The sequence below is a fragment of the Carassius carassius genome, chromosome 14 (assembly GCF_963082965.1).
Source record: "Carassius carassius chromosome 14, fCarCar2.1, whole genome shotgun sequence".
Taxonomy (NCBI): domain Eukaryota; kingdom Metazoa; phylum Chordata; class Actinopteri; order Cypriniformes; family Cyprinidae; genus Carassius; species Carassius carassius.
This window is the reverse complement of record NC_081768.1, coordinates 31,727,603-31,753,636: the sequence shown is the minus strand read 5'-3', so window position 1 is coordinate 31,753,636 and position 26,034 is coordinate 31,727,603. Positions and strand designations below refer to the sequence as shown.

Below are 26,034 nucleotides of genomic sequence, written 5' to 3'. Positions count from 1 at the left end.
CGACCAAGGCGTCGCTGGAGGATGGCGGTCCCGCTGAGCTCGCACCACAATGATGGTAGGCTGAGGGCGAGCAGAGGGGCAGCCAGACGACAGCGGAGGAGGAGGCAGGAGTGGGTGGGAGGGTGGGAATTTTGGAGGAGCAGGCATTGGAGTAAGCTCTGGGGCTGGAGCCCTTCCTGGGCTTAACGGAGGATCAGGAGCCTGTCCTGGGCTTAACGGAGGATCAGGAGCCCGTCCTGGGCTTAACGGGGGTTCAGGAGCCCGTCCTGGGCTTAACGGGGGTTCAGGAGCCCGTCCTTGGCTTAACGAGGGTTCAGGAGCCCGTCCTGGGCTTAACGGGGGATCAGGGGCCCGTCCTGGGCTTAACGGGGAATCAGGAGCCCGTCCTGGGCTTAACAGAGGATCAGGAGCCCGTCCTGGGCTTAACGGGGGAACAGGAGCCCGTCCTGGGCTTAACAGAGGATCAGGAGCCCGTCCTGGGCTTAACGGGGGAACAGGAGCCCGTCCTGGGCTTAACGGAGGATCAGGAGCCCGTCCTGGGCTTAAAGGAGGATCAGGAGCCCGTCCTGGGCTTAAAGGAGGATCAGGAGCCCATCCTGGGCTTAAAGGAGGATCAGGAGCCTGTCCTGGGCTTAACGGGGGAACAGGAGCCCGTCCTGGGCTTAACGGGGAATCAGGAGCCCGTCCTGGGCTTAACGGAGGATCAGGAGCCCGTCCTGGGCTTAACGGAGGATCAGGAGCCCGCCCTGGGCTTAACGGGGAATCAGGAGCCCTTCCTGGGCTTAACAGAGGATCAGGAGCCCGTCCTGGGCTTAACGGGGGAACAGGAGCCCGTCCTGGACTTAACGGGGAATCAGGAGCCCTTCCTGGGCTTAACAGAGGATCAGGAGCCCGTCCTGGGCTTACAGGAGGATCAGGAGCCCGTCCTGGGCTTAACGGAAGATCAGGAGCCCTTCCTGGGCTTAACAGAGGATCAGGAGCCCGTCCTGGGCTTACAGGAGGATCAGGAGCCCGTCCTGGGCTTAACGGAAGATCAGGAGCCCTTCCTGGGCTTAACAGAGGATCTGGCATAGGTGAATTGGAAACCCCCTCATTTTGACCCATTTGGCGCTCCACATTATGCTCCCTCGTGGTGGGCAGTGTCGCCGGCTCTCGCACCTGGTCTGACGGATTGCTCTCTGGCTCTCCGTCATCGGTGGGCTCGGGCTTATGCCTCGTACCGTGGGGAGATTGTAGGCTGGGCTCTGGGTCCAGAGTGGACCTGGCGAGATCCTCCATTGGGCCGACCGTGAGAGGTGACCCATTTCTCACCAGATTCCACTCTATAAAGGCGGCGAAATCCTCCCGAGGACCATCTTCGGGCGACAACGCTCTGCACCTGGAGTTCAGGCTGGCGTGATAAAAGGTGCAGAGCGCGTGGTCCGGGTAGCTGGTGGCATTAGCTAGGAAGAGAAACTGTCTCGTATGGTCCTCGAGAGACAGTCCCTCCTGCTCCAGCAGGAAGAGGAGGTATTCGGGGCGATAGAGGGGATCCATGACACACTACGGAAAGAAAAAGACTGTGAAAAAAACGGAAAACAAAACAGAGGGAAAACACGCAGTTTTTTAAACTTTTTCAGGTCGGGTCTTCTGTCACGGCTTACGCTGCTGGAAGGAACACGGAGCCGAGGGATAAACGAAACAAGGATTTATTAAATTATACATAGGCAAGGTAAGTAACAAATAACAGATGGCAAGTGGCAAGTGGCAAGTGGCAAGTAACAAGTGGACAAGTGGACAGGTTGACAAGTGACAAGTAGACGAGTAGACCCGACAAAACAGAACAGAAAGGACAAGGCTTAAGTAGAAGGGATAATTGGGGAAACACAGGTGGATGGCATGACTAAATTAACAGGGACATGGAACACATGGGGAAATGAAGAGACACACCTGGAAACTAATCAAACCAGACACGGAAGACAGAAACTGGGTCACAGGGGCAAAAACACACAAAATGAGTCCAGGTGTGTGACAGTAACTAATTACAGTTACAATAATTTTGTAATTAAATTACGTAACGCCGTTACATGTAACTAGTTACTCCCCAACACTGATGGCTGGTATAATGTACGGGGTCAAAAACAATGATTAATCATTCAGTAAGAAATCGAATTATTATGAACCAATGCACTGCATTTTCAAGCACTTTATCTAAATCCAAGCATCTTTATTTTTTAAGTAAACCTTGAAAACACTGCATTACGACATGTACAGTATGATGGCGAACGTGACAAGTATAAAGTCTTGACTGTTTGAGAAGGTGCACGTGCAGTCAGGCGAAAGCATAAATCCTGCTAATCCAATGGTAGGTCTAGCGCGATATGGTAGTGGACACTAGATACGCCTCAACAAGCAAGCAGTCCCAATACCCTCATAGCTTTAAGTAAAGGCCTTCTGAAGTGCATACAGTGGGGCAGCATCCCCATAAAGAAGAATAGAAGTAGTGAAGGGTAAACTTTTATCAGCTAAAAAGATCAGCATGCCCCTTTAAGCAGCTATGGTCAATACTTGAATTTAGGCAACAGCATTAGCCATTTGAGCATACTAACCGAGCAGTAGTGCCACGTATATATGTCCCATGTCTAATTGGAGAATGGTAGTGATTGGGGCTATTTGACAGCTGACCGCATCAGCTGGTCGCAGCCTATGCCTCCGTGGCCTGACTGACCTAATGCTGCGCTCGTTTAGAACTTTGTGTTTTGCACTGAATGTATTTTACATCTTACACATATACATTGTTGTATTTTATTTCCATTTTTATTATTATTATTATTATTATTTTCTGTTCAGAACAACACTGTAGCACAGGGATAGGCAACTTAGGTCCTGGAGGTAGAGGTCTTCTCGGGTCCTAAAAACTGTACCCGACCCGAATCGACCCGAATCACTACTTACCCGAACCCGACATGCATACATTATTTATTTTTAAAGAAAAACCCGACCCGAGACAGACCCGATAAAATTAGACCCGAGTCCGACCCGACCTGACGGCATTTCCTTTAGAACCCGACTGGACCCGAACGTAAACGGCATTTACATGTGCACAGCCTGCAACCATGCGTTTCTCAAAAATGCACTTAACATAGACGCGGCAGTAGGAGTAGCCTACGCGCTGAAGTGCTGAAATGTCAATCACACATGTAACCCATTACGTCCTTTAAAAGTTGGCATAATGTTATTTACCGGACCATACGATGATTAACATTAGAACCACCACAGGATAAAATTTACCGATGGCTGTTTCTCAAATATAACTTTTCAGATTACAGAATAACAGATTTTCAATAAAATATACAAAGTCTCCCAGTCATTGATTTTGACTAAACACCGATGACGACCCTGGATGTTTCTGTTCTACATATTCGTTTTCCCTCACCTTTTTCGCAATGTCTGTTATCGCCTCCATGCTTTTCTGACAGTGTCGCGTATTTTTCAAATTGATTGACAGGCCTGGCTTAACGACAATTCAAATACCGGTACTTGCATTTAGTCAAACATCCATCCACATGATGGCGCACTAGTTCTTGGCAAAGGGAGGGGGGTTGGTTAATGTGGAACTGAGTAAATAAATGCGTTGCGAGGCAACCGTGCTTATAGCCCGTTGCACGTAGAAGCGCTGATTTGCTCTCACACTTAGAAAAAATGAGAGAACGGTGTCATAGTTGTTTTAAATAATGCAATTTTGTTAAATGCCCAACATAGTTTAAAAGAATTCGGGTCTTCTCGGGTCCATTTGGAAAAGGCATATTTATTTTAAATTACCCGAGACCACTAATACCGAATCCGACCCGTGTCCGAGGTACTCGTTGGAGTTTTGGACCCGAACCCGCTCGGGTCTCGGGTCGGACCTCGGGTTTTCGGATCCAAGTGGACCCGTGAAGACCTCTACCTGGAGGGCCACTGTCCTGCAGAGTTTAGCTCCAACCCTAATTAAACACACCTGAACAGGGCAATCAGTGTTTTCAGGATTACTAGATAGATAGAGGCAGGTGAGTTTTTATGAGGGCTGAAGCTAAACTCTGTTGCCTATCCCTGCTGTAGCACTTTTCCCAAGAAAAATTTCAACTAAAGTTTATCCCATCCTTAACTCAGGTATTGGACATTAATCCCTGCTTTTTCTTAGTGTCTTTTATGAAACAGCACCCTGCTCCCGACCAGGTTAGGTTCGGAGAGTAAGTTACCACGGTAACTGACTCTGAGTATAAGTTACCACTCTTTCAGAAATGGGCTTGACCTACTCTGCTTTCTCGGGTTTAACAACCCTCCCTTTCCGAAATGGAAAACCCAGAGTCTCCCTCATTTCAAGGTTAACATACTCTTGAGTTTTCACTTAAATCTCTTTTCTAAAATGGGCCCCAGATATTTGTAATGTTTAACAAACTTCTTCATAATATGTTCCATATCTGCTTATGCATATATCCATATCTGTTTTTTTCACACTGTATAATTTTTCAAACACATCACTAAAAACACTTATCTGATAACAATGTTTTAACATCTATTTCATTACAACTGAAAAAAAGGTTTCTAGCTAGATATGTTCCTCAATCAGCATATTTGATACATCCTCACAACTGACAGTTTGCAAAACGGTTTGTCATTTGTTCTATTACAGACAACTCATGAATATTGTCTCATCAGTTTCAACAGCCTGTGCATTTAATGACATTCAAATGAAAGAGGGCTCCACACTTAACAATAATGTATTTATCTTGTATTTGTTTATGTATTTATTTTTTGAGAAAAAAAATGTCATAGTGCTCAGGGTTGTGCCCCTAAAATGTCTTTATATGGCCTTGTCTTAGATGACAATGTGCTTGTATTGATTACTTAAATGATTACTAAGGGTTGTGATAATATATATATATATATATATATATATATATATATATATATATATATATATATATATATAGTACAGACCAAAAGTTTGGACACACCTTCTCATTCAAAGAGTTTTCTTTATTTTCATGACTATGAAAATTGTAGATTCACACTGAAGGCATCAAAACTATGAATTAACACATGTGGAATTATATACATAACAAAAAAAGTGTGAAACAACTGAAAATATGTCATATTGCAGGTTCTTCAAAGTAGCCACCTTTTGCTTTGATTACTGCTTTGCACACTCTTGGCATTCTCTTGATGAGCTTCAAGAGGTAGTCACCTGAAATGGTCTTCCAACAGTCTTGAAGGAGTTCCCCGAGAGATGCTTAGCACTTGTTGGCCCTTTTGCCTTCTGTCTGCGGTCCAGCTCACCCCTAAACCATCTTGATTGGGTTCAGTTCCGGTGACTGTGGAGGCCAGGTCATCTGGCGCAGCACCCCATCACTCTCCTTCTTGCTCAAATAGCCCTTGGTGCCTTCAGTGTGACTCTACAATTATCATAGTCATGAAAATAAAGATAACTCTTTGAATGAGAAGGTGTGTCCAAACTTTTGGTCTGTACTGTATATATATATATATATATATATATATATATATATATATATATATATATATATAATCACAACTATTAGCAATCACTTAAGTAATCAGTACGCGTTCCTCTGTGGAAAAAACAAATACAAAAAAAAAACACTCAGAGGTATTATTGTAGTTGATTTTAACCATGTAAGGCCTTCAATAGAGCAAACAGAGACAGTGTCACTCACACAAATACAGTGCATGTTCACAATAAACATACATACATACTAGGAAGTACATTTAAACTTTTTACAGACATAATTGTTGCACTGGTATCATCCAAAGTTTTATGAAATAGTGCTTAACACAATAACCCTACTATTCCATTTGATGACAGATAATCTTATTTACATGTGTTCTTCATGCTATTCATGCAAGTATTTAAATGGTCATTTCTCTTCTGGAAACAGATTGAAGTACTCTGATGAAGGTTCAAATATTTTCAGTGTCAAAATGTATTTTGCTGACACTCTAAACCATTGATAAAACATTGCATAGATAAGTGGATTCATGCAGGAATTCATGCATACTATCCAATTCATTATGTTAATTATAAGAGCATCATTTTCATCATGCCCAAAAGAAAGAGTAGCTATGTAGTATGGCATCCAGCAAAGAAGATAGACCATTACTACAATCCCTAAGGATCTTGCAGCCTTTTTTTCTGATTTGGCCTTTTTTTTTCTGTGACTGAATTTAAATAATTAGCTTGCCGTTTTGCTACAAAGCAGATTTTCACATACAAAGGAATAATTATACAGCAAGGTGCCACTAAACAAATGAAAGTATCTATTATTAGATTTTCCATTGTAACAACAAGTACACATTCTCCAATACATGTGTGATTTTTCTCTGGATGGAGTAAAAAGTCATACAATAGATAAAATGAATATACAAAGGAGAATAACCAGTTTACAACAATAGAAACAACAACTCTACTAGTATTGACTTTCAGTGGATATCGCAAAGGGTCGTTCACAGCAATGAACCGATCCACAGATATAATAATCATATTACCAAGAGATGCTATGACAACCACATACAGAATAAGAGGAAATATTGAACAAAACATTTCTCCAAAGTACCAGCATGGCTCAATGAGTTGCATTCCTTGCACTGGCATGAGAATCAGTCCTGCGATAAGATCAGCCACGGCCAGAGAGAGGATCAGCACATTAGTCGGAGTGTGGAGCTGCTTGAAGTGTGAGATGGAGACAATCACTAACAAGTTCAGAAACACGGTGAACACTGATGTTACAGAAACAAAAATGTAGACAGCAATGTACTCCACTTCTGGTCTGATACTTTTGGTACAAGACAAATTGTTGTCTGGAAAGCAGTATTGGACTGTTTGATTGTCCACATTTGTCAAGCCCCAATCAGACACTTTCATGATGGATGGATAACGAAAAGTGGACTCTGTGTGAGGATGCTTGTCAGTTTAGCTCCCTCATCCTTGTCACTGAAGTGACTCAGCTTTATACTTATGAAAAGCACATTGACCAGCCCATTTGACATGAGGTTTCATTATTAAGCTCTCAAACCCACCCACTAGTTAAATATTTATAGATCAATCTGATCTTTACAGTATAGTGGATAGTGAATCCAATGATGCTTATTTACTCTTATATTCTTTCCTATTATTACAGCATGCTATTAGATCAATTAGTCAAATCCACTGCCTTCCATCGCACTGAAAATGATTTGCATATTCACGAGTTCACGCTTACATATAATTAACTGAGGTATGGTATGCATATTTGGCGTGCTGTTCCCCGTCTATTTGTAAAGTTAACTCGAAGTGAGGAAATGGGGTGGAGGAGGGATGCTGATAAACTGTCAATGGATAGAGGTAAGTCAGCGGTATTAATACTATGGTATGGATTACTTGATTGTGGTCCACCGGTGTTGATTAGGCTAAGTATCTGATGCGCTCCTCCCGAACCTTGTTACTAAAAAATAATTTCATGAGTTCACGCTTACATATAATTAGCTGAGGTATGGTATGCGTATTTGCCCAAAAAGCAATTGAATAAATGGACAGCCGCCAGATTAAGAACGCCCCCCCAGAAATAGCATTGAGTACTGGTGGGGGCTGATTTATTTTTCTGTGAAGTCAGCTGGTTAGCAGGCCGGAAGAGACTCCAATAGCCAGGCTCTTGGTACAGGACTACGTGGTTAGGGGTGGCTCAACGGGAGCTCACAGCATTGGAACGGTGAGCCCTACCGGCCGATGTGGAGGAGCAGCATGGTTGTATAGCCCGACCAGGACGGCCCGAGTTGCCTCTACTGGAATAGGTCACAGTGTCGGCGTACGGGCCCTACTGGCTGATAAGCCCCTGCTATTCAGTGGGCGAAGGGCAAATGGCTGACCGAGAGGGCCCATGAAGCCTCCGACTGGAGATTAAAACTCAGGACAACGGACGTCTGGGTCCTTTCAGTTTGGCAGATAAAAAGCTTTGGGGTGACCGAAAAGGAGGACTCTTGCGACATCCAAACGGGTGATCGCTACTCACGGCATCGGATGGATAAGACTCGCTTGCGGACGGCAAGTATAGAAACCCGACTGGGAGAACTCTAGCCAGACATCTGAAGGGAGTACATGCATCAGATGGGTAAGCCTCACGGGACGGGGAGAGAGAACAGGAAAACCCAACTGGGAGAACTCTCGCCGATGTCTGAAGGGAGTACGCGCATCAGACAGGTAAGCCTCGCCAGGTGGGGTTAAAATGTATGAAGGTAGTTGAGAGGGTTTTAGGCAGCGTTTGGCAGGAGGTTGCGACTCATGGCGTTAAACGGTTAAGCCTCACCAACCGTCAAATGGAAAGGTAAGTTGCGTGGCCGGGAGACTCTCGCCAGACGTCCGAAGGGAGCAAACGCATTGGATGGCTAAGTCTAGCCAACCGTAGAATGGAAAGGTAAAGTTTGTCTGGCCAGGAGACTCTCGCCAGACGTCTGAAGGGAGCACACGCATTGAACGGGTAGTCCTCGCTGACCATAGAAAAAGAAAAGGTAAGGTTGTCTAGCCGGGAGGCTCTCGCCGATGTATGAAGGGAGTACACACGTCAAACGGGTAAGCCTCTCTGGATGTAAGACAGAAAAGGTAAAGTTGTGTGGCCAGAAGGGTCTTGCCAGCCTCCTACAGGGACTTCCTGCTCACTGTGTCGTCTGGGTAAGCCTCGCAGGCCGTAGAATGGAAAAGGTAAGTTTGTGTGGCCATGAGACTCTCGCCGACGTCTTATGGGGCTCGCTACTCATGGTATAAGACGAGGGGCAGCTGTGGCCTAATGGTTAGAGGCTTGGATTAGGTATCTGAAGGTTGCCAGTTTGAGTCTCGATGCTGGCAGGAGTTAATGCAGGGCGGGAGTGAATGAACAGTGCTCTCTTCCACCCTGAATACCCATGGCTGAAGTGCCCTTGAGCCAAGGCACTGAACCCCCAGTTGCTTCCTGGGCGGTGGATCTATAGCTGCCCACTTCTCCGGGTGTGTGTTCACTTCTCACTGCTGTGTGTGTGCACTTGGATGGGTTAAATGCAGAGCACCAATTCCGAGTATGGGTTACCATACTTGGCAAATGTCAAGACTTTCACTTTCACTTGTAAGCTTCGACAACCATAGCCTCTCTTGGGAGCTTGGTATGTACATATTTGGTGGATCGGTTTGGCGATTGAAAAAACATGGAAAGGTAACGGTTGTCTGGCAAGGAGGCTCTTACCGGTGTCCGATGAGATCACATGTATCGAACGGGTAAGCCTCGCTGGCCGAAGGGTGGAAAAGGTAAGGTTGTCTAGCCAGGAGGCTCTCAGCGACGTCCGATAGGAGCTTAGCTCCCGGCATCAAACGGGTAAGCCTCTCTGGCTGAAGGATGAAAAAGGTAGTCTAGCCGGAAGGCTCTCACCAACGTCCTATAGGAGCTTACCTCCCGGCATCGAACAGGTAAGCCTTGTTGCCCATAAGACGGAAAAGGTAAGGTTGTCTAGCCGGGAGGCTCTCACCTACATCCGATGGGAGCTCCAACTCCTGGCAACAGACGGGTAAGCCTTGCTGGCTGAAGAATAGAAAAGGTGAGGTTGTCTAGCCAGGAGGCTCTTATTGGCATCCGATGGGAGCTCAGGCTCCTGGCATCGAATAGGTAAGCCTCACTGACTATAGAGTAGAAAAGGTAATGTTTTTTAGTTGCAAAGCTATCTTCGGTGTTTCGGAGGAAGCTTAATGCTTGTGATATCGGTTGGGTTCATCTCGCCGATCAAAAGTGTTTTTTCATATATATTTTGGTGGCCGATGAGGGTTTGGTGGACTTTCTTTATGTGGAACTGGTTAGTTCTGATATAGCTTTGCTACGCTTCTGAAGACCATCTTCCAATAGTTTGGATCTGCTAATTGGAGAGGCCTTTTTGGGCTGCTGAAGTTGCTGCCCCGATAGAAAAAGAATGGGTGGAGAAATTGTTTGCCGAGACACCCGATAATTGCTAAACATTTTTGGAACCAGAAATCGAGTGACAGTTTTTTTTTTTTTTAAAGAGTCATCAATGAATAGTGGTTCGTGCAAGGATTTTGCCTGAGAATTCCTGGAGTGTAGGTATTCTAGAATGGATTGGTAGGGCTGGATTGGAGCTTCTTTGATATGGAATCGGTCTGACCGCCGATAGGTCTTGGAGCCCTCTGCTTTCTGACTAAATCTGTGCCCTTGTGTTGCTGGCTACAGGGGGATGTGTTCGGAAGGATGGTTAGGGTGTGACTGAGCATAGAGAAGTAAAAGGGGAGCATGAGAGGAGGAGGAAAAATAGCTGCTTGAGCCGCCTGCGGAGACAGGCTCAATGCTTGCGGAGGCATGCTCACACTTGAGACGGCTCTGGAAGTGAAAGAAAGAGGGGGAAAGTGAGGGTGAATGGTGGGTATCGGGGCCTGCACCATTAGCAGAGGCAACCATGCACTGGGGTTAGACTGTGGGGCTGCAGGCCATGAGTAGGGGAGGGAGTTGTAGAAAAAGGGGTGTCTTGAAGAACCTCTGTAGCCTGCACTGCTAGCAAAGGCAGCCTTATGCTAATGTCTGCTATGTGAGCTGGAGTACGCTGAAAACTAAAAAGGGAGTAAGGAGTAACAAGATGGAAATATTGGGATGTGCAGGACAGTATTGCAAGTAGAACCAGCTTTGTTTTTGCTTCGGCTGCTGTAGTTGTTGGTTGTGGGAAAGTAAAAGGGTTAGTAACATTTGACAGGGAAAGCTAAAGATGCCTGGGTAGCCTACTGTGTTGCTGGCTTAGCAATTGGTTGCCTGATTTGACGATTCCTCAAGCCTTGTCCACATTAAGCCTTGTCCACATTAAGTCTTGTCCACGTTCCTGGTGGAAAAGCATATTTCTCCAGAGCGGATAAATTGGAATGCTGTTTTCACATTGTAGTATGGACTGTGGAAACAGAGTCTTTGAAAACGATGAAGCATATTTAGTCTTGTAAAACATTGTACCAATAGACATGTTTATAGCAGTAATGTTAATTTGCAGTTATGTGCTATTCAACTTTCACACAGTTTCTAAAGATATTTACTTTGCATGCTTTTCATATTACGTTCCTAAAAAGACAACAGAAAATTTACTCTCAGTTGCTGTCCTGCGGCAAAACAGTAGGGCAGTTTGTCGTAATTATTCGTTAATGATGGAACAGTATTCTTAAGTGTTACAAGTGAAATGGGGAAACAATAGCAACACAAACTACATTAGTACTTAACATAAGAGAGGGGAAGACAGGCAAGGATTATGACACTGAAATAGTTCTCTGAAAGGATGAATCCTGCCTTTCTACCATTCCTTTGTAAAGCTGATTATCAGAGAACTGCCTCCTGATTTCTTACATAGAATGGACATGCCTTCATGCAAAAAACGCTGCCTGCAAGTCATTGCTTGAAACGCAGTAAGGCTGCCTAAAGTTTCGGATGCAACGAATGCAGCCAATGACTTCTCACTGGTGATTCCCAAAGGTTTTAGAGGATGATTACTCCTCGTTGCCCCCTGTTGTTTCAGAGAATAGTACACCAGGGTTCTTACACCTTCCAAAAGTAAAATTCAAGCACTTCCAAGGACATTTAAATTCCTAGCACATAAAGACTGTGGTAAATTACCTGTTTACATACATACTCTTATCTTAGTTTAAAGCACACACACACAAATACAACACAGACACACCTTACTCTGTAAATCGTTTGAATTTTTGAAGGCACATTAGCATTTTGCTTTGTTCTAAACAAAATCAGCAAATTGCCAGCAGGCGGCACATTTGTACCGGTACAAACAGTTTGTATAAAGTTCTTACATTTGAATGTCCTTAGATTTTAGTGACAATGACGATTAATGTTGATTATATTTTTGGTGGGGGAATAACACATTAACTAATTAACAAACTAATTTTAGTAGCATGAAACAATAAATTCTTATTAATAAATTCTGATTTAAACATACAGAACCGAGCAACAAACATTCCGGATTAATAACTGACCATTCGACTGCATCTCACAGACTACACCACAAATAAATTCTTGTTAACATTGTTTCCGCTGTTTATGATGAAAACTTTTTAGAGACTCCAGTGAGCATGTGATCTGAACACAACTGTAGCATTTGATGCTTAGTTTGATTAGCTATAATGGCAATCATGGGCGTAGGTTTAGGGGGGGACGCTAGGTACTAGTCCCTATCTATATTTTGAGATGAAAAATTTGTCCCCACCAATATTTAGCGAGCTCCTTTGAACTGCTATTTGGATCTTTGCACTGCTATTTGGATGAGCGATTCTAACGTCCAGGACGATGACAGTACAAGAAAGGCCGTAATTTGATTGGCGGCAGGGTGTCTGGCAGGCTACATCCGTGGGCCGGCCCTACTTTTGTGCCTGCACTAGCAGCGAGCGGGGGGTGTGTGTGTTTGCACGTGCTAGTGGTGGAAATTATGATTCTTTCAAGAGATTTGTTAATTTTCAGTTTGTTCACTGATTCATTCAGTGACCATTTCTTTGTATTACACAAAATATGCCAGCAGGTGGCGATCAGGTATGCGTTATTTCTTAAGTCAATGAACGTATTAACCTGTTACAAAAACTGATTTGGCTTTATTAAAATATGTGCATAATCGCATTCAATGTATAAAGTCTATTTAAGTTGTTCAGATGAACAAAGCACGAGGTTTCCTTGCATAATTATCATTTTAATTGGTTGGTCAGACAGTTCATATATTAGCCTACTGTATATATTCACATTCATAAATCGGGGATTAAATGTGAAATTATGTTCTGTATACTAAATATGAAAACAAGCGTATGTGCACAGTACCTATAACTGCAGTTTGCATTTTGTGAGATTGACATGATAAATGGCCAACTGACCCGGTTTACTCTCATTAATTTCATTCACATATGAGATAAGTTATGTACCAGTTCATTTCATTCACGAACGACATGTATCCGTTCATTTAACTCGTTCGCGAACGACATGTGTACCAGTTCAGTGATTTCATTCATGAACAAGATGTACTAAATCATTCAACTCGTTCACGAACGACATGGGTATCAGTTCAGTCATTTCATTCACGAACGACATGTATCCGTTCATTTAACTCGTTCGCGAACGACATGTGTACCAGTTCAGTCATTTCATTCATGAACGAGATGTACTAAATCATTCAACTCTTTCACAAATGACGTGTACCAGTTCAGTCATTTCGTTCACAAACAATATCTCTAGATCTCGTTCAGACTCATATGAAACTTGTTCAGTGAAGGGTGTATTCGTTCACTACATTCAACAAATCACATGTTCCATCACATGTCATACTCGAAGGCTACTGGCTCGAGGTTGAGTGACTCTTTGACAGGATGAAACAGTTCACAGAGCTACCTGGATCACTGAGCTGCACATGCGCTGCTAATAGGGCCACGCTGCTGTGGAGGGAGGAATTTCAGTGAGTGAGAAATATAAGTCAGTGGATTACGTGAACGAGAACAATTTGTTCACCTAAAAGATTCATTCAAAAAGAACGATTCGTTCACGCTGACAGTAAGTTACCAGGGCTGTCTCTCTGCCACATACAAAGGCCAGAGTAAAAACATTTTAATATTCCGTTTTTTTTTTTTTTTTTTGCCCCTTTTTATACTTGGGTGGCATTTTGTAGAAGCTTTTTCATAAAGCAGAGTCAGAGTGTAAGTAGGCAAAATAACTAGCTAGCCACACAAATAAACTAGCACTAGTGACTGACCAGGCTATCAAATGCAGAATTAACTGGTGATAGTATGTGTTACCCAGGATGATAGAATGCTACGTTAGCAAGTAACTGAATGTCAATTAGCCTGTACCTTAACTTAGAATCTTGCATTCAACATAAATGGTGGATCTGAGACATTTTTCGTTTCCTACATTCTGTTTATGTAATGTATTTGTGAGTGTAGCCTACCCTACATGCAGAGAAATAAAAGGGAAATCACCTGCAGTTTAATGAAGAACTGACATTGCTAGACACATGTGCTGGAAAAACGTGTTGGCAATGTTAAAAAGGCAAAATTTAACACTGTTGGTTATTCAAATATAATGAATCATTATTTAATTGATAATATCCAATAACACAATCTGGTAGGAGGGTTAAACTTGCTAGCCATAGGATAGACTACAAAATGTATTAACCATTTTGTATGCAGGAAAGACAGCATCAAACCACAACAGATTTACAATTACATTTATTCATTTAGCAGACACTTTAATTCAAAGTGACTTACAATTGAGAACAATAGAAGCAGTAAATCTAGGACAACAATATGCAAGTGTTATGACCCTTCCCAGTTTAATCTAATGCACTATTTTTTTATTTTTGTTATACTAATGTGCACTGATGAGACTGAAAACTTGGTTATGATCTACTATGTCTCAGCAGCGCCTTAATGATGTAACTGTATGTCATGTACATCAAGAGACCCTGACAAAGTGGACCTTAATGATGTAGGCCAACAGTTTGTATCTGTAAATGACAGACGTAGGCATCTGTTTGGAAAGTTTAGATAAAAGGAAGGAATCAAGAAAATGCAGTCAAATGTGGAAAGTAGTCATAATGGAGTTCAATTTGTTTATTTTGTATTTTTTGAGAGTGCATTTTTGAGATTATACAGTTATACTAGCTCTTTAGGGACAGTATACAGGATGGTATATTGGGGTCAGGATACAATATAATGAGATGAAGTAGATTCACTTCTGTATTGTGATATTTTGTATTTCCAACAGTCTGAAATAAACAAGGAAATCACCATTAAATCACTGGTATATTACAACAAAAGAATTCCGGGGGGTATGGGGGTGTCCCCACCAAAGCTAAGACTAAACCTATATGCCCATGATGGCAATAATACCTACCCTAATGCTGGGGAACCCTGCATTAAGATTGTATGCATTGTGAGCCGATCTTAAATGTATACCACAATAGCTTTTCATTCATTTTCACTTTTCACTTTAATCATGACAGTATTGAGATTTAACTGAGCAGGGAAATTTTTGTTTACCTTTATATGCTCAAAGTGCACATGATTCCATGGAAAACAAAGCTAAGCAGACTTAACAGGGGTTAGTTCTCGGTTTAACCATAATTTGTAATTTTGAGCCAACGCTGACTGAAGCAGCAACCTCCAGCAATAATTATTTATTTTTTATCCCCTCTCCTCTGTCGGAGGGCGCACATTAATAAAGAGCACACGGGGCGTGGTTATGACTTCGAGCTGAGTGCACGTCTTTTTGTGAGCTCCTGGCGTTATTCGCTAAAAATCCTTTACATTATCCGTCTTTTTGTTTATACAAGTTTAATTCATCTCACTAACTCTCTAAGGTGAGCTAAGAATCGAAATGCAGTCGAAAAAAATCGAAAATAAATCACAAATCGGACTCTTCGCCACTGAGGGAACAAGATGACGAGTGGGATGCTAGTAGTGTGGCTAGCTCAACAGGTAACGCTTGCAGCGCTCCCCTAACTGAAGAAATCTGTACCAACACTGGCCAGAATTTAGATGTGATTCAAAAGTTGGACATGATGAGAAGTGACTTTGCTACAAAAATTGATGGCGTTCTTAACGCTATTCATGATGTTAAAAAGGATGTAAGGGACTTCTCGGGGCGCATGGATATGGCCGAAGAACGTATTAGCAACGTGGAAGATACAGTTAATACGGAGAGAGGCAAGATGGAGGAGGTAGTTAAGCGTCTGGCGTTTCTTTCTCACAAGCTAGATGACCTTGAAAACCGCTCTCGGAGATCGAACCTAAGACTGGTTAATCTTCCCGAAAAAGTGGAAAATCCTGATGCGGTCGCCTTCTTGGAGAGATGGTTACCTGAGGTGTTGGGCCCAGAGTCCTTCTCCACTCCGCCGGTCATCGAGAGAGCACACAGATTACCGGGTCGTTCACAACCCGGTCGATCATCTCTTCCAAGAGTGCTGATAGTGAAGTTCTTGAATTTTCAAGATAAAGTCAGAGTGATGCGAGCCGCCAGGATTAAAGGCAAGATCATGTTTGGAGATAACGAGGTCAGATTCTTCCCTGATTCTTCCCTGATCCCCCATTTCGTTACTTTATATAGAATCTCAAACAAATAAAGGTCCCCCTAGATGGCTACAGAACTCTGAATTCATCAAATTTGTTGGTGAAAAAACAGACCTGTATTTTACCATAAACACAGATCAAACTTCAGCAGCCATTAGGTGGGAAGCCTTTAAGGCATTTATTAGGGGCCAAATTATTATTTATACTAGTTCCAAATGTAATAAAGATAAACAAAAGTTGCTTGAATTAGATATTGAAATAAGAGATTTAGAGAAAATAATAAACATAGATAAATCCGTACAAAGTAAGCAAAAATTATTAGCCTTAAAAGCTGAATACGAGGAACTTTCCACACGAAAAGCTGAAAATAGTATATTAAGACTAAAACAAACCTTTTATGATCAGGGTGAGAAACCCAGTAAACTTTTGGCTTGGCAACTTAAGAAATTAACTTCAGAAAGAGCTATTAATCAAATTAGGAACAGATCCGGCTGAGATTAATGCTACATTTGTATCATTTTATAAATCTCTATACCAAACTGAATTTCCTATAAGCACCTCCACTCAAAATGAATTTTTGGATGGGTTGGATATCCCCTCTATTTCTGTAGAGGACAAGCTTGAACTAGATCGGGCGCTGGAGTTAGAAGAGGTTTCTATGGCTATTCTTAAAATGAAGGGCGGTAAAGCGGCGGGTCCAGATGGGCTCCCAATTGATATTTATAAACAATTTAAAGATAAACTAATAGGTCCCTTACTAGATATGTATATAGAAGCTTTTAGGCAAGGATGTCTCCCTCCCTCGCTGAGAAGTGCTCTAATCACTCTCATCTTGAAACCCGGAAAGTCGCCAGAAGAATCTGGCTCATATAGGCCAATATCACTTTTAAATACAGATACAAAAATTATTGCTAAAGCTTTGGCAATGAGACTTGAAAAGGTCCTTCCGTTGTTGGTACATTCGGACCAAAATGGCTTTGTTAAGAACCGTCAAGGGTTCCACAATGTTAGAAGGGTGCTCAATCGGGTACACGCCAGGGATGACACCCCTGATACGGCCATCTTGTCACTCGATGCCGAAAAGGCATTCGACAGACTTGAATGGCCATATTTGATGGAGGTGCTTGCACGATTTGGTTTGGGTGAACATTTTCGTAGATGGATGGAAATTATATTAGCTGATTCTACTGCAGAGGTACTTACTTACAACCATGTCTCGCAACCATTTAAATTAAGTCGCAGAGCCCGACAAGGTTCACCACTCTCACCTCTACTCTTTGTTTTATCCATGGAACCACTAGCAATAGCAATTAGAGCACATCCAATAATTTGTGGTATTCATTCAGGGGCTTTAGAACATCGTATTGCCTTATATGCTGATGATACTATTGTATTTCTATCAGAGCTTGAAAAATCTATACCTTCCCTTTTAAAGCTTATGGGCCTGTTTGGTGAGTTTTCTGGTTTTAAGGTTAATAAGGATAAGTCATCAATTATGTTCCTAAATGAACAAGAGAGAATAAACCCTAAAGTAGTACACCCCTTTGTTAATGCTGTTAGTGGTTTTGAGTATTTAGGAATTAAAATAACCCCCAAAATAAGTTCCCTTAGTTCAGCTAACTATGAACCTTTATTGCTGAAGGTATCTGAGGAAACTACTAGATGGATGACACTGCCCTTGTCTTTAATCGGAAGAATAAATGTGATTAAGATGAACATATTGCCAAGATTTTTATATATCTTTCAGTTGTTACCACTTGCCCCTCCTCCTGCTTTTTTGCCAAAAAGTGAATAAGCTTCTTTCTAATTTTATCTGGAGTAATAGGAAGTCTAGGCTTCGACTTTCTCTTTTGTACCTGCCTTATGACAGGGGAGGGTTACAATTACCAAACTTATTATGGTATTATTGGGCTGCTCAAATGAGGGCTGCAATGTTCTGGTTCTCAAAAGATCCGAATATACCTTGGATACAGGTTGAAGAGTTGACCACAAAAGGCATGACACTTGACAGCTTTATATATTCAGCACCCCTTAAGGAACTAAAAAAGAAAACCGACAATCCATTTGTTAAAAATACCATTAGGATATGGTATGAAGTTCATAAATTTCTTGGAGAGACCCCAGTGTTGTCATGTTTTTCTCCAATTTGGGGTAATGAATATTTCAGCCCAGCTAAAAATGACTTTGGTTTTAAATTATGGTTAAATAAGGGTATTGTTAGATTGATGGATCTATATGAAGATAATATATTAATGTCATTTGACAATCTGGTGTCGAAGTTCGATATACCCCGCAAACATTTTTTTAAATACTTGCAGCTTAGAAGTTTTATTTTTTCAAAGTTAAAAAATTCTGTACGACTCCCTTCATTATCCAAATTGGAAACTCTTTCTACACATGACTGTTTCAGTAAAGGGCGAATTACTCAGTTATACAATATACTGGCACAGAATTATAAAGAAAGTACTGAAAACAAAAGGCAAGCATGGATGCAAGATTTAAATAAAGACCTTTCATTGGATGAGTGGGGTACAATATGTTTGAAAGCGCAAACCCAAACTATAAACACTAGATTGAGACTCTTACAATATAACTGGATAATGAGAACTTATATCACTCCTGTGAGACTAAATAAATTTAACCCTAGTATTCCTGACTTATGTTTTAAATGTAAGAAGTTTCAGGGTACATTTTTTCACTGTGTGTGGGAATGTGAGGAGATGCAAATGTTTTGGGATAAGGTAATTCAGTATATATCTCAATTTACCTCCTCTCCTATTCCTTTAAACCCTTTAATATGCACTGTAAAAAAAAACTGTAAAAAAACAGAGATTTTCCAACAGTAAAGCACTGTTATTCAAAAATACAGTTGAATACTGTGAATGCAAACCGTTTTTGGAAAAAAAACTTTTAATCGCAAACTGCTGTTTAATTCAACGGTACAGAACAGTATTTTTTAAGTCTAGTCACGTGTCCAAAGCTGTTTCGAATGCTCACAACTCCTCAGAAGAGAAACCTGCAGGTCTAATCTGAGCAAGATCATCAAATCTAGCCTCATCTTTTCACCTGGTGTACGTAAATATTGCAGAACGAAGGATAAAGAGTTTTAGAACACAACAATTTTGAGGTTTGTCCCGAGTCGACTATGAACTGAACGGCTGAAGCTGAACTGGTCGAGATAAACGGCATTCCCGCACTGGGTTTTCCCTCCTTGCTTGAGGTAAATGCAATTTTATCATTTTCAATGTTACACTGTACTAACCTTTATTATATTATTTGCTAATAACAAATCGATTTTTCTGAGTATTATGTACTGAATTAGCAACATGTTAGCTACGTTTGCATTCGACGTAAGTTTAGTTTATTTTAGCTCAAAGAGGGCTTGTGTTAAACTAGCATGGTTATTTTGCCGTTGATATTTGCTGACTGCATTATAAAATGTTAATCTGCAATATTTGCAATAAAACCTGCAGCAATTCCTTTACGCATGTCAGGCACATGCGGATGCATAGTTTTTTGCCTAATGCAACGTTTAAGTGCGGTTTCCCTCAGTGCACAAGAGTTTTTTCAAAATTTTCAGCCTTTAAGTGTCACACATATGGTCATAAATTTGGAAAGAATAAGACTAAACTGCATAAAACTGATGATTTAACGTGTCACGTTGACTTTTGTAGCTCGAAGTGTGAGGATATCCGGGGTCTAATCTTACACCTGAAAAACCACATTACTGAAGGTAAGACTGTTACATGCCCATTCAGAAAATGTAACCAAAAATTTACTGTCAAGTCTACATTCACATCACATGTCTCAAGAAAGCATAAACATTGTTCTAATGAAAGTCTACTTGACTCAGTTGCAAATCCTGCCAGTACTAGTGATGGTAATAATACAAGTTGTGATATGCAAACTGACGATTTCTGTCCTGAAGAAATGGATGTGTTCCCAGAAAAGGAAGATGAAGGAGAATTTATAAGACATTTGGCCTTGTTTTATCTGAAACTTCAATCTAAATTGCTCCTTCCATCTTCTACTATTCAAACCATCATTGAACACTATCAGGAAATACATGACATAAATCAGTCACATCTAATTTCCAAACTTGTGGATAAATTGACATTGCTTGGACTAACTAAAGATGACATAAACACTGTGATTGATACCATGAAAAGTGAGGATCTCCACAGGGCTTGTAATACTCATGCACTTAAATCTGACCATAAGAGAAAAAAATTTTTCAAAAATAACTTTAGTTATGTAGAGCCCGAATCCATTTGTCTTGGTAAAAATGAGTCGGGCAACGAATGTTTTGTGCAATATATTCCTGTGAAAAACACGATTGTGTCCCTTTTGTCCTCAGAGTCAGTGAGAGACCAGCTACAGCAAATACAAACTAGAGTCCAGACTGATAATATTTTTCAGGATTTGTGGGATGGCACAAACATTAAAAAGAACTTACTACTCAAGCACACAACATCTTCAATTGGCATAATCCTTTATCAGGATGCCTTTGAAGTAGTAAACCCCCTAGGGTCAGGGAGGAAAAAGCACAAGATTTTAGCCATGTATCTGACACTTGCAAACATTTTACCACACAACAGATTGAGTCTTGATCAGATGCAACTTGTACTGTTATGTCGAGAACAAGACTATAAGCATTTTGGACAGAATCTAGTGTTTGGCTCTCTGGTGAAAGATTTAAAGGATTTTGAGACAAATGGAGTAATACTGCCAGATGGCCAGCTCTGCAAAGGAACCCTTTATGCAATTTCAGGTGACAATTTGGGTTCACACAATATTGGGGGCTTCACTGAAAATTTTAGCAGAAGCTCATATTTTTGCAGGTATTGTGAGATTAATCGGGAAGCATTTCTGGCAGACCCTCTGGCCAAGGGCCCTGACCGCACACCACAGTCATTTCAGAAACATGTTGAGGATCTGAGTTGTAACGTAGAATCACGTGACTGTGGTGGTGTTAAATTTGACTCCATCTTCAATGAGCTCACATATTTTCATGTATGTCAGCCCGGATTACCTCCTTGCCTTGGTCATGACCTTTTTGAGGGCGTTGTCTCAACTGATTTGGTGTTATACCTCAACCACCTTGTGTCAAAAGAGAAAAACTTTACTTATGTTCAGTTGAATCGGCGCATAAATCAATTTAAATATCTAGGCAATGATGCTAACAACAAACCTTCTGAGGTGAACCCAGGGGCTGGAAAACTCTCCGGACATGCAGTTCAAAATTGGTGTTTCCTGCGAATGTTGCCAGTGTTAATTGGTGATAAAATAAAATGTCCTGAAGATAGTGTAGCATGGCAACTTATCTTACAGCTGAGAGAAATTGTAGAGCTTGTTTGTGCACCAGCAATTTCCACAGGTCAGGTAGCCTATTTACGAGTTCTGATAGATGAATATTTGCATACCAGAACACAGAGTTTTGGGGAACATCCACTTAAGCCTAAGCATCACTACCTAAATCATTATCCAGAACTTATCATTCAGTTTGGGCCACTCATCCGTTTATGCACATTAAGGTTTGAAAGTAAGCATACTTACTTCAAACAATGTGCAAGGAAGCTTCATAACTTCAAAAACCTCTGCAAAACTCTTGCTGAAAGACATCAACTTTTACAATCTTTTCTAAGTACTGGGTCACTGTTCCCACCCTCTGTAGTAGTAGAGAAGGGAACTGAATTCATTGCTGGAGACTACAATGCCAAGATAATACAGTCAGTTGGTCATCTGAACTTTGATCCTCTTCATACACTTATAAGTCATAGTGTGACTGTAAAAGGGACAACTTATAAGAGCAACATGTTTGTGGTGATAGGCCATAATGATGACGGACTTATAGTAGGACAAATCAAAAAGGCTATCATTCATAACAATTCAGCTGTGTATTTTATCACTGAGGTATACCAGGCTGTTCGTCAACCTTACAGTAACAGTTATTGCACTACACCAATGCAGGAGGCCTATTACTGTGTCAGTCAATCAGAGCTTCTTGATTATTACCCACTGCCTAAATATTCAGTTTGTGGCATGTCTTTGGTAACTCTTCACCACTCTGTCCCCACATTTTAGATTCCTTTCCTACATGTCAATCCATAACGAGATAAAGGCTATCATCCTCAGGGCTTTGCCCAGTCTGACTGAGGAGATTCGAGAACATGTCATCACTTCACTTGAACGCTCAGGTGTGGAATCTATAGAAGACCTCGTATATGTACAACAGGAAGATCTCAAAGATGTCCTGCCTATTATACAGCAAAGGAAACTTTTGGAGGCATTCAAACTTGGTAAGGTTTTGTTTCTATTTGTAATAATTATTATTATTAATTGTTTTGTTTTACATGTATATGCTTTTTATTGTCAAAGGGATGCTAACCATTGATTTTCTATCATTCAATTTTCATTGTTATATTGAAAAAAAAAAATTAACCTACATCTTGGTAAGAAATTGGATTAGCTTTTAAAAAATTGTATTTTAATTGTATGTGTTTCAGAAACTACAAAAGTCACACTTGATCTCCAAATATTGCCAGATGAGTCAACAGATACAAGTATGTCTTCACTCTCCAGTCCACAGCCTTGCACATCTTCAAGCTCAAGCTCTTCACGAGCATCAACACCTTGTACTTTAAGCAAGGCAAGCCAATCACCCAACATATCCAGTAAGTGGTATGAAAATTTTGAGATTCCTTGGGATAAAATGCCTGTGGAAGTGCAGTCAGCTATTGCCAACAGCAAGCGCCCTGCTCCTGACAAGCGACGCCAGATGATACGTATCCTAGCTGATGAAATCAGGAAATGTGAGAATAACCCCACACGCAATGAATGTCTCATCATCTGCCGCAACATTGTTAAGCATTTCCCCAACAGTTTTGCAGATATGACACCAAGCGGTGTCATCATTGGTAGTGGATGTACTTCACTGCTTTGTCAATTAAAAACAAGAATTGAGAACATGAACCGTGCAGGGACAAAGAACAGACTCCGAACTTCAAAAGTGCCTGGACAACAGCATCAGAGGCCAAGTGATTCTTATGGATGCACACAATTTAACCCTGAACTGCCACCAGAAGAAACATATGAAACACTGGAGCAGAAGAGGCAACAGTTGGAGACCATTTATAGACAAGAAGGTATTCGCAGTGGTGAGAAGGGGGAAGTGATTAACCTTATGAAAACAACATTCTGTCTTCAGCGTAGACACATAAATCAGGCTCCATCACCGTCCATCGAAGATATGAGAATCCAGTGGCCTTACCTTTTTACACAAAGAGGTATCTTCATTCACTTCGAGTTACTAACTGACATTAACGTGTTACGTGTCTTGGACCTATCCATTAAGGAATGTGGACAGGGAATCAGGAAGTACCTGCAGACCAAATCAAAGAACAAAGATGTGCAGTCTATCGTCACCCAGGATGAAGATGGAGAGTTGACTCTAATACAGCTGCTGATGGCCTACTTCGATGAAGGGATAGAGGGACTAATACTCCGTGCTGATGTATGTTTGTTTACATTTACATAATACTTGCTATTACTGGGTTTGTTATTCTGTCATGTATAATTTTTATACAATTGTCTGTGTTCTGCAGATATCTGCCACGGCAGCAGATGTTGAGAGCACTCTGACCATCCCCGCCTCTCCACGACTGATACTGCTGTGTAAGTGTCAGATAAGCAAGGTTCTCACATCAGTCTACCTCATCAACATTGTTTTAGCCATCCCAGGCCATGACAACTTCTGATCTGCAAAAAATGTATTTAATTTACAATGAATAAAGTACTGATGACCATATTAGACACTGTTTTAGCTGCAATTTGTTGTCTTTATCAGTTGCCGGTGATGAAGCCACAATTGGAGGATGGATGATCACCATCGAAAATCATGTAATCTGTGAAGGTGTCGACCAAAGCATCATCACAGGGCTAGCTGCAGTTTTCTCTACTTACTACATCTTTAATCTACAGTACCAAGAAGAAGCTTCAAGGACCCTGGAGTTTGTACAAAGGTAAATATTGTTTTGGTATTGTGCCTTATTTCCCAGATCTGTTAAGAGCTTGTCATTTAAATGGCTAGTTCACTTTGAAATTAAATGTTGATGTGTTTTACCCCAAGGGCATCCAAGATGTAGGTGTCTTTGTTTCCGCAGTAGTTTCAATTTTGATGTTTTTAGGTCCAACCGTTCTTGTCTGTCAGTCATATAATACATGCCTATGGTCACCTCATAAAAGAAAATACACAGATTCAAATTAAACCGTAAGTACACATTTATGAATTAAGACACGAAACGAGCGGTTTGTGTGAGAAAACCAACAGTATTTATATCATTTTTTACCTCTTGAAAAACATAATGTCCATGTTGCAGTGAACGAGCTTCTTTGTGATTTGCGCGTACTGGCTTGTTGATGCGCCGGCGCGACTCCTGGCTGTATGTGCCTCTCGCGCGAGCATACGCAATTCTTTTCTTTTTAAACATCCCTAAACATATATTTTTTTAAAAAACATTTCTTGTTTAAAACATCCCGGATAAGCCGAACGCGCTCACACACCAAGAAGCTCATGCCCTCAACATGGATATGATGTTTTTCAAGAGGTAAAAAACTATATAAATACTGTTGGTTTTCTCACACAAACCGCTCGTTTCATGTCTTAGGTCATCAATGTGTACTTACGATGTGGAATTGTTTAATTTGGACTGTTTAATTTGAACCTGTGTATTTTCTTTTATGAGGTGACCATAGGCATGCATTATATGACTGACAGACAAGAACGGCTGGACCTAAAAACATCCAAATTGAAACTACTGTGGAAACAAAGACACCTACATCTTGGATGCCCTTGGGGTAAGCTAAAACATATCAAAATTTAATTTCAAAGTGAATTAGCCCTTTAATATAAATTGTGCAATGATTTAACAGAAAGCAGAGAACTGTCAATAACATAAACCATGCACCACCATAATTTAATGTTTGTTCTCATACATATTATGTTTGGAAAAAATATATTATCCATATTTAATACAAGTCTCTTTTATTTATGTAGTGCTTTATCAATACACATTGTTACACTCATATGGCAGAAATGTCCAAAATACAAATCATGCAGTTAGTTCATGCACATGTTGTGTGCACTTAATGTAAAATAATAAAGATATTAAATTAGTAGTTACATTACAGTTGAGAAAAAATATGTCAGTTTCATTTGATTCCGAGGTGGCTTTTTACATCCGTCACAGGTGTCAGTCAGGACTCTGAAATGAGATCATTCTTTCATAATGAATATACACAGAGGTTATTATCATGAGTAAACCTCTTCGAATAGTCTTATATAAAATTCATCATGACTTACCAAGCCTAATATATGTTATTTCTACATTGCTTTTTAGGCGCTTCATTGGTTTGAATCCAGAGAGAGGGACAAAGGCCAGCCAGGTGAAGGTGATCTCCAAAAAGACGGGGAAACTTGTCCATAAAAAGACTGCAACTGTGAATGTCCACGTAGCCAACCTGATAAAAAATCTTTTGGACTTTGAGTGGGGTTTTGTGCAGTAATACAAAGCCAGTACAGCTGATGTTCAACATCCTGTTTCAGAGCTGAAGTCGCTGCTGTGCTCTGCAGTTGAGTGTTAATGCAAAGTCAGTACATTGTTCTGCATTTGAGTGTTCAGTTGAAGTCAGTGCAGTATTCTGCGATTGAGTGTTAATGCAAAGTCAGTACATTGTTCTGCATTTGAGTGTTCAGTTGAAGTCAGTGCAGTATTCTGCGATTGAGTGTTAATGCAAAGTCAGTACATTGTTCTGCATTTGAGTGTTCAGTTGAAGTCAGTGCAGTATTCTGCGATTGAGTGTTAATGCAAAGTCAGTGCAGTGTTCTGCTGTTGAATTCTTATGTGAAATCTGAAATGACAGCACTTTTTGCAACAACATATTTAAATTCACAGGATTTCAGTATG

The 26,034-nt window shown here is 41.0% G+C and overlaps 1 protein-coding gene and 1 pseudogene across 2 annotated transcripts; one reads left to right on the top strand and one right to left on the bottom strand.

Moving 5' to 3' along the window:
• Positions 1-5,736: 5,736 nt before the first annotated feature.
• LOC132156647 (trace amine-associated receptor 13c-like) lies at positions 5,737-6,925 on the bottom strand (annotated as a pseudogene).
• Positions 6,926-19,151: 12,226 nt separating this feature from the next.
• On the top strand, positions 19,152-25,802 carry LOC132157507 (uncharacterized). 2 transcript variants are annotated; one of them, XR_009437555.1, is made up of 8 exons: positions 19,152-19,289; positions 19,744-19,802; positions 22,154-22,368; positions 22,576-23,582; positions 23,674-23,743; positions 23,916-24,090; positions 24,814-24,925; positions 25,468-25,601. XR_009437555.1 is itself a non-coding variant. In XM_059566876.1 (7 exons), the coding sequence occupies exons 3-7, from the start codon at positions 22,167-22,169 to the stop codon at positions 25,631-25,633; spliced, it is 1,620 nt and encodes a 539-aa protein (XP_059422859.1). In that variant the 5' UTR covers positions 19,152-19,289; positions 19,744-19,802; positions 22,154-22,166; the 3' UTR covers positions 25,634-25,802. The 2 variants fall into 2 exon arrangements, 1 of the variants encoding a protein (XP_059422859.1); XM_059566876.1 differs by lacking the exon at positions 24,814-24,925 and having other exon boundaries at positions 25,468-25,802.
• The last annotated feature ends 232 nt before the right edge of the window (positions 25,803-26,034 follow it).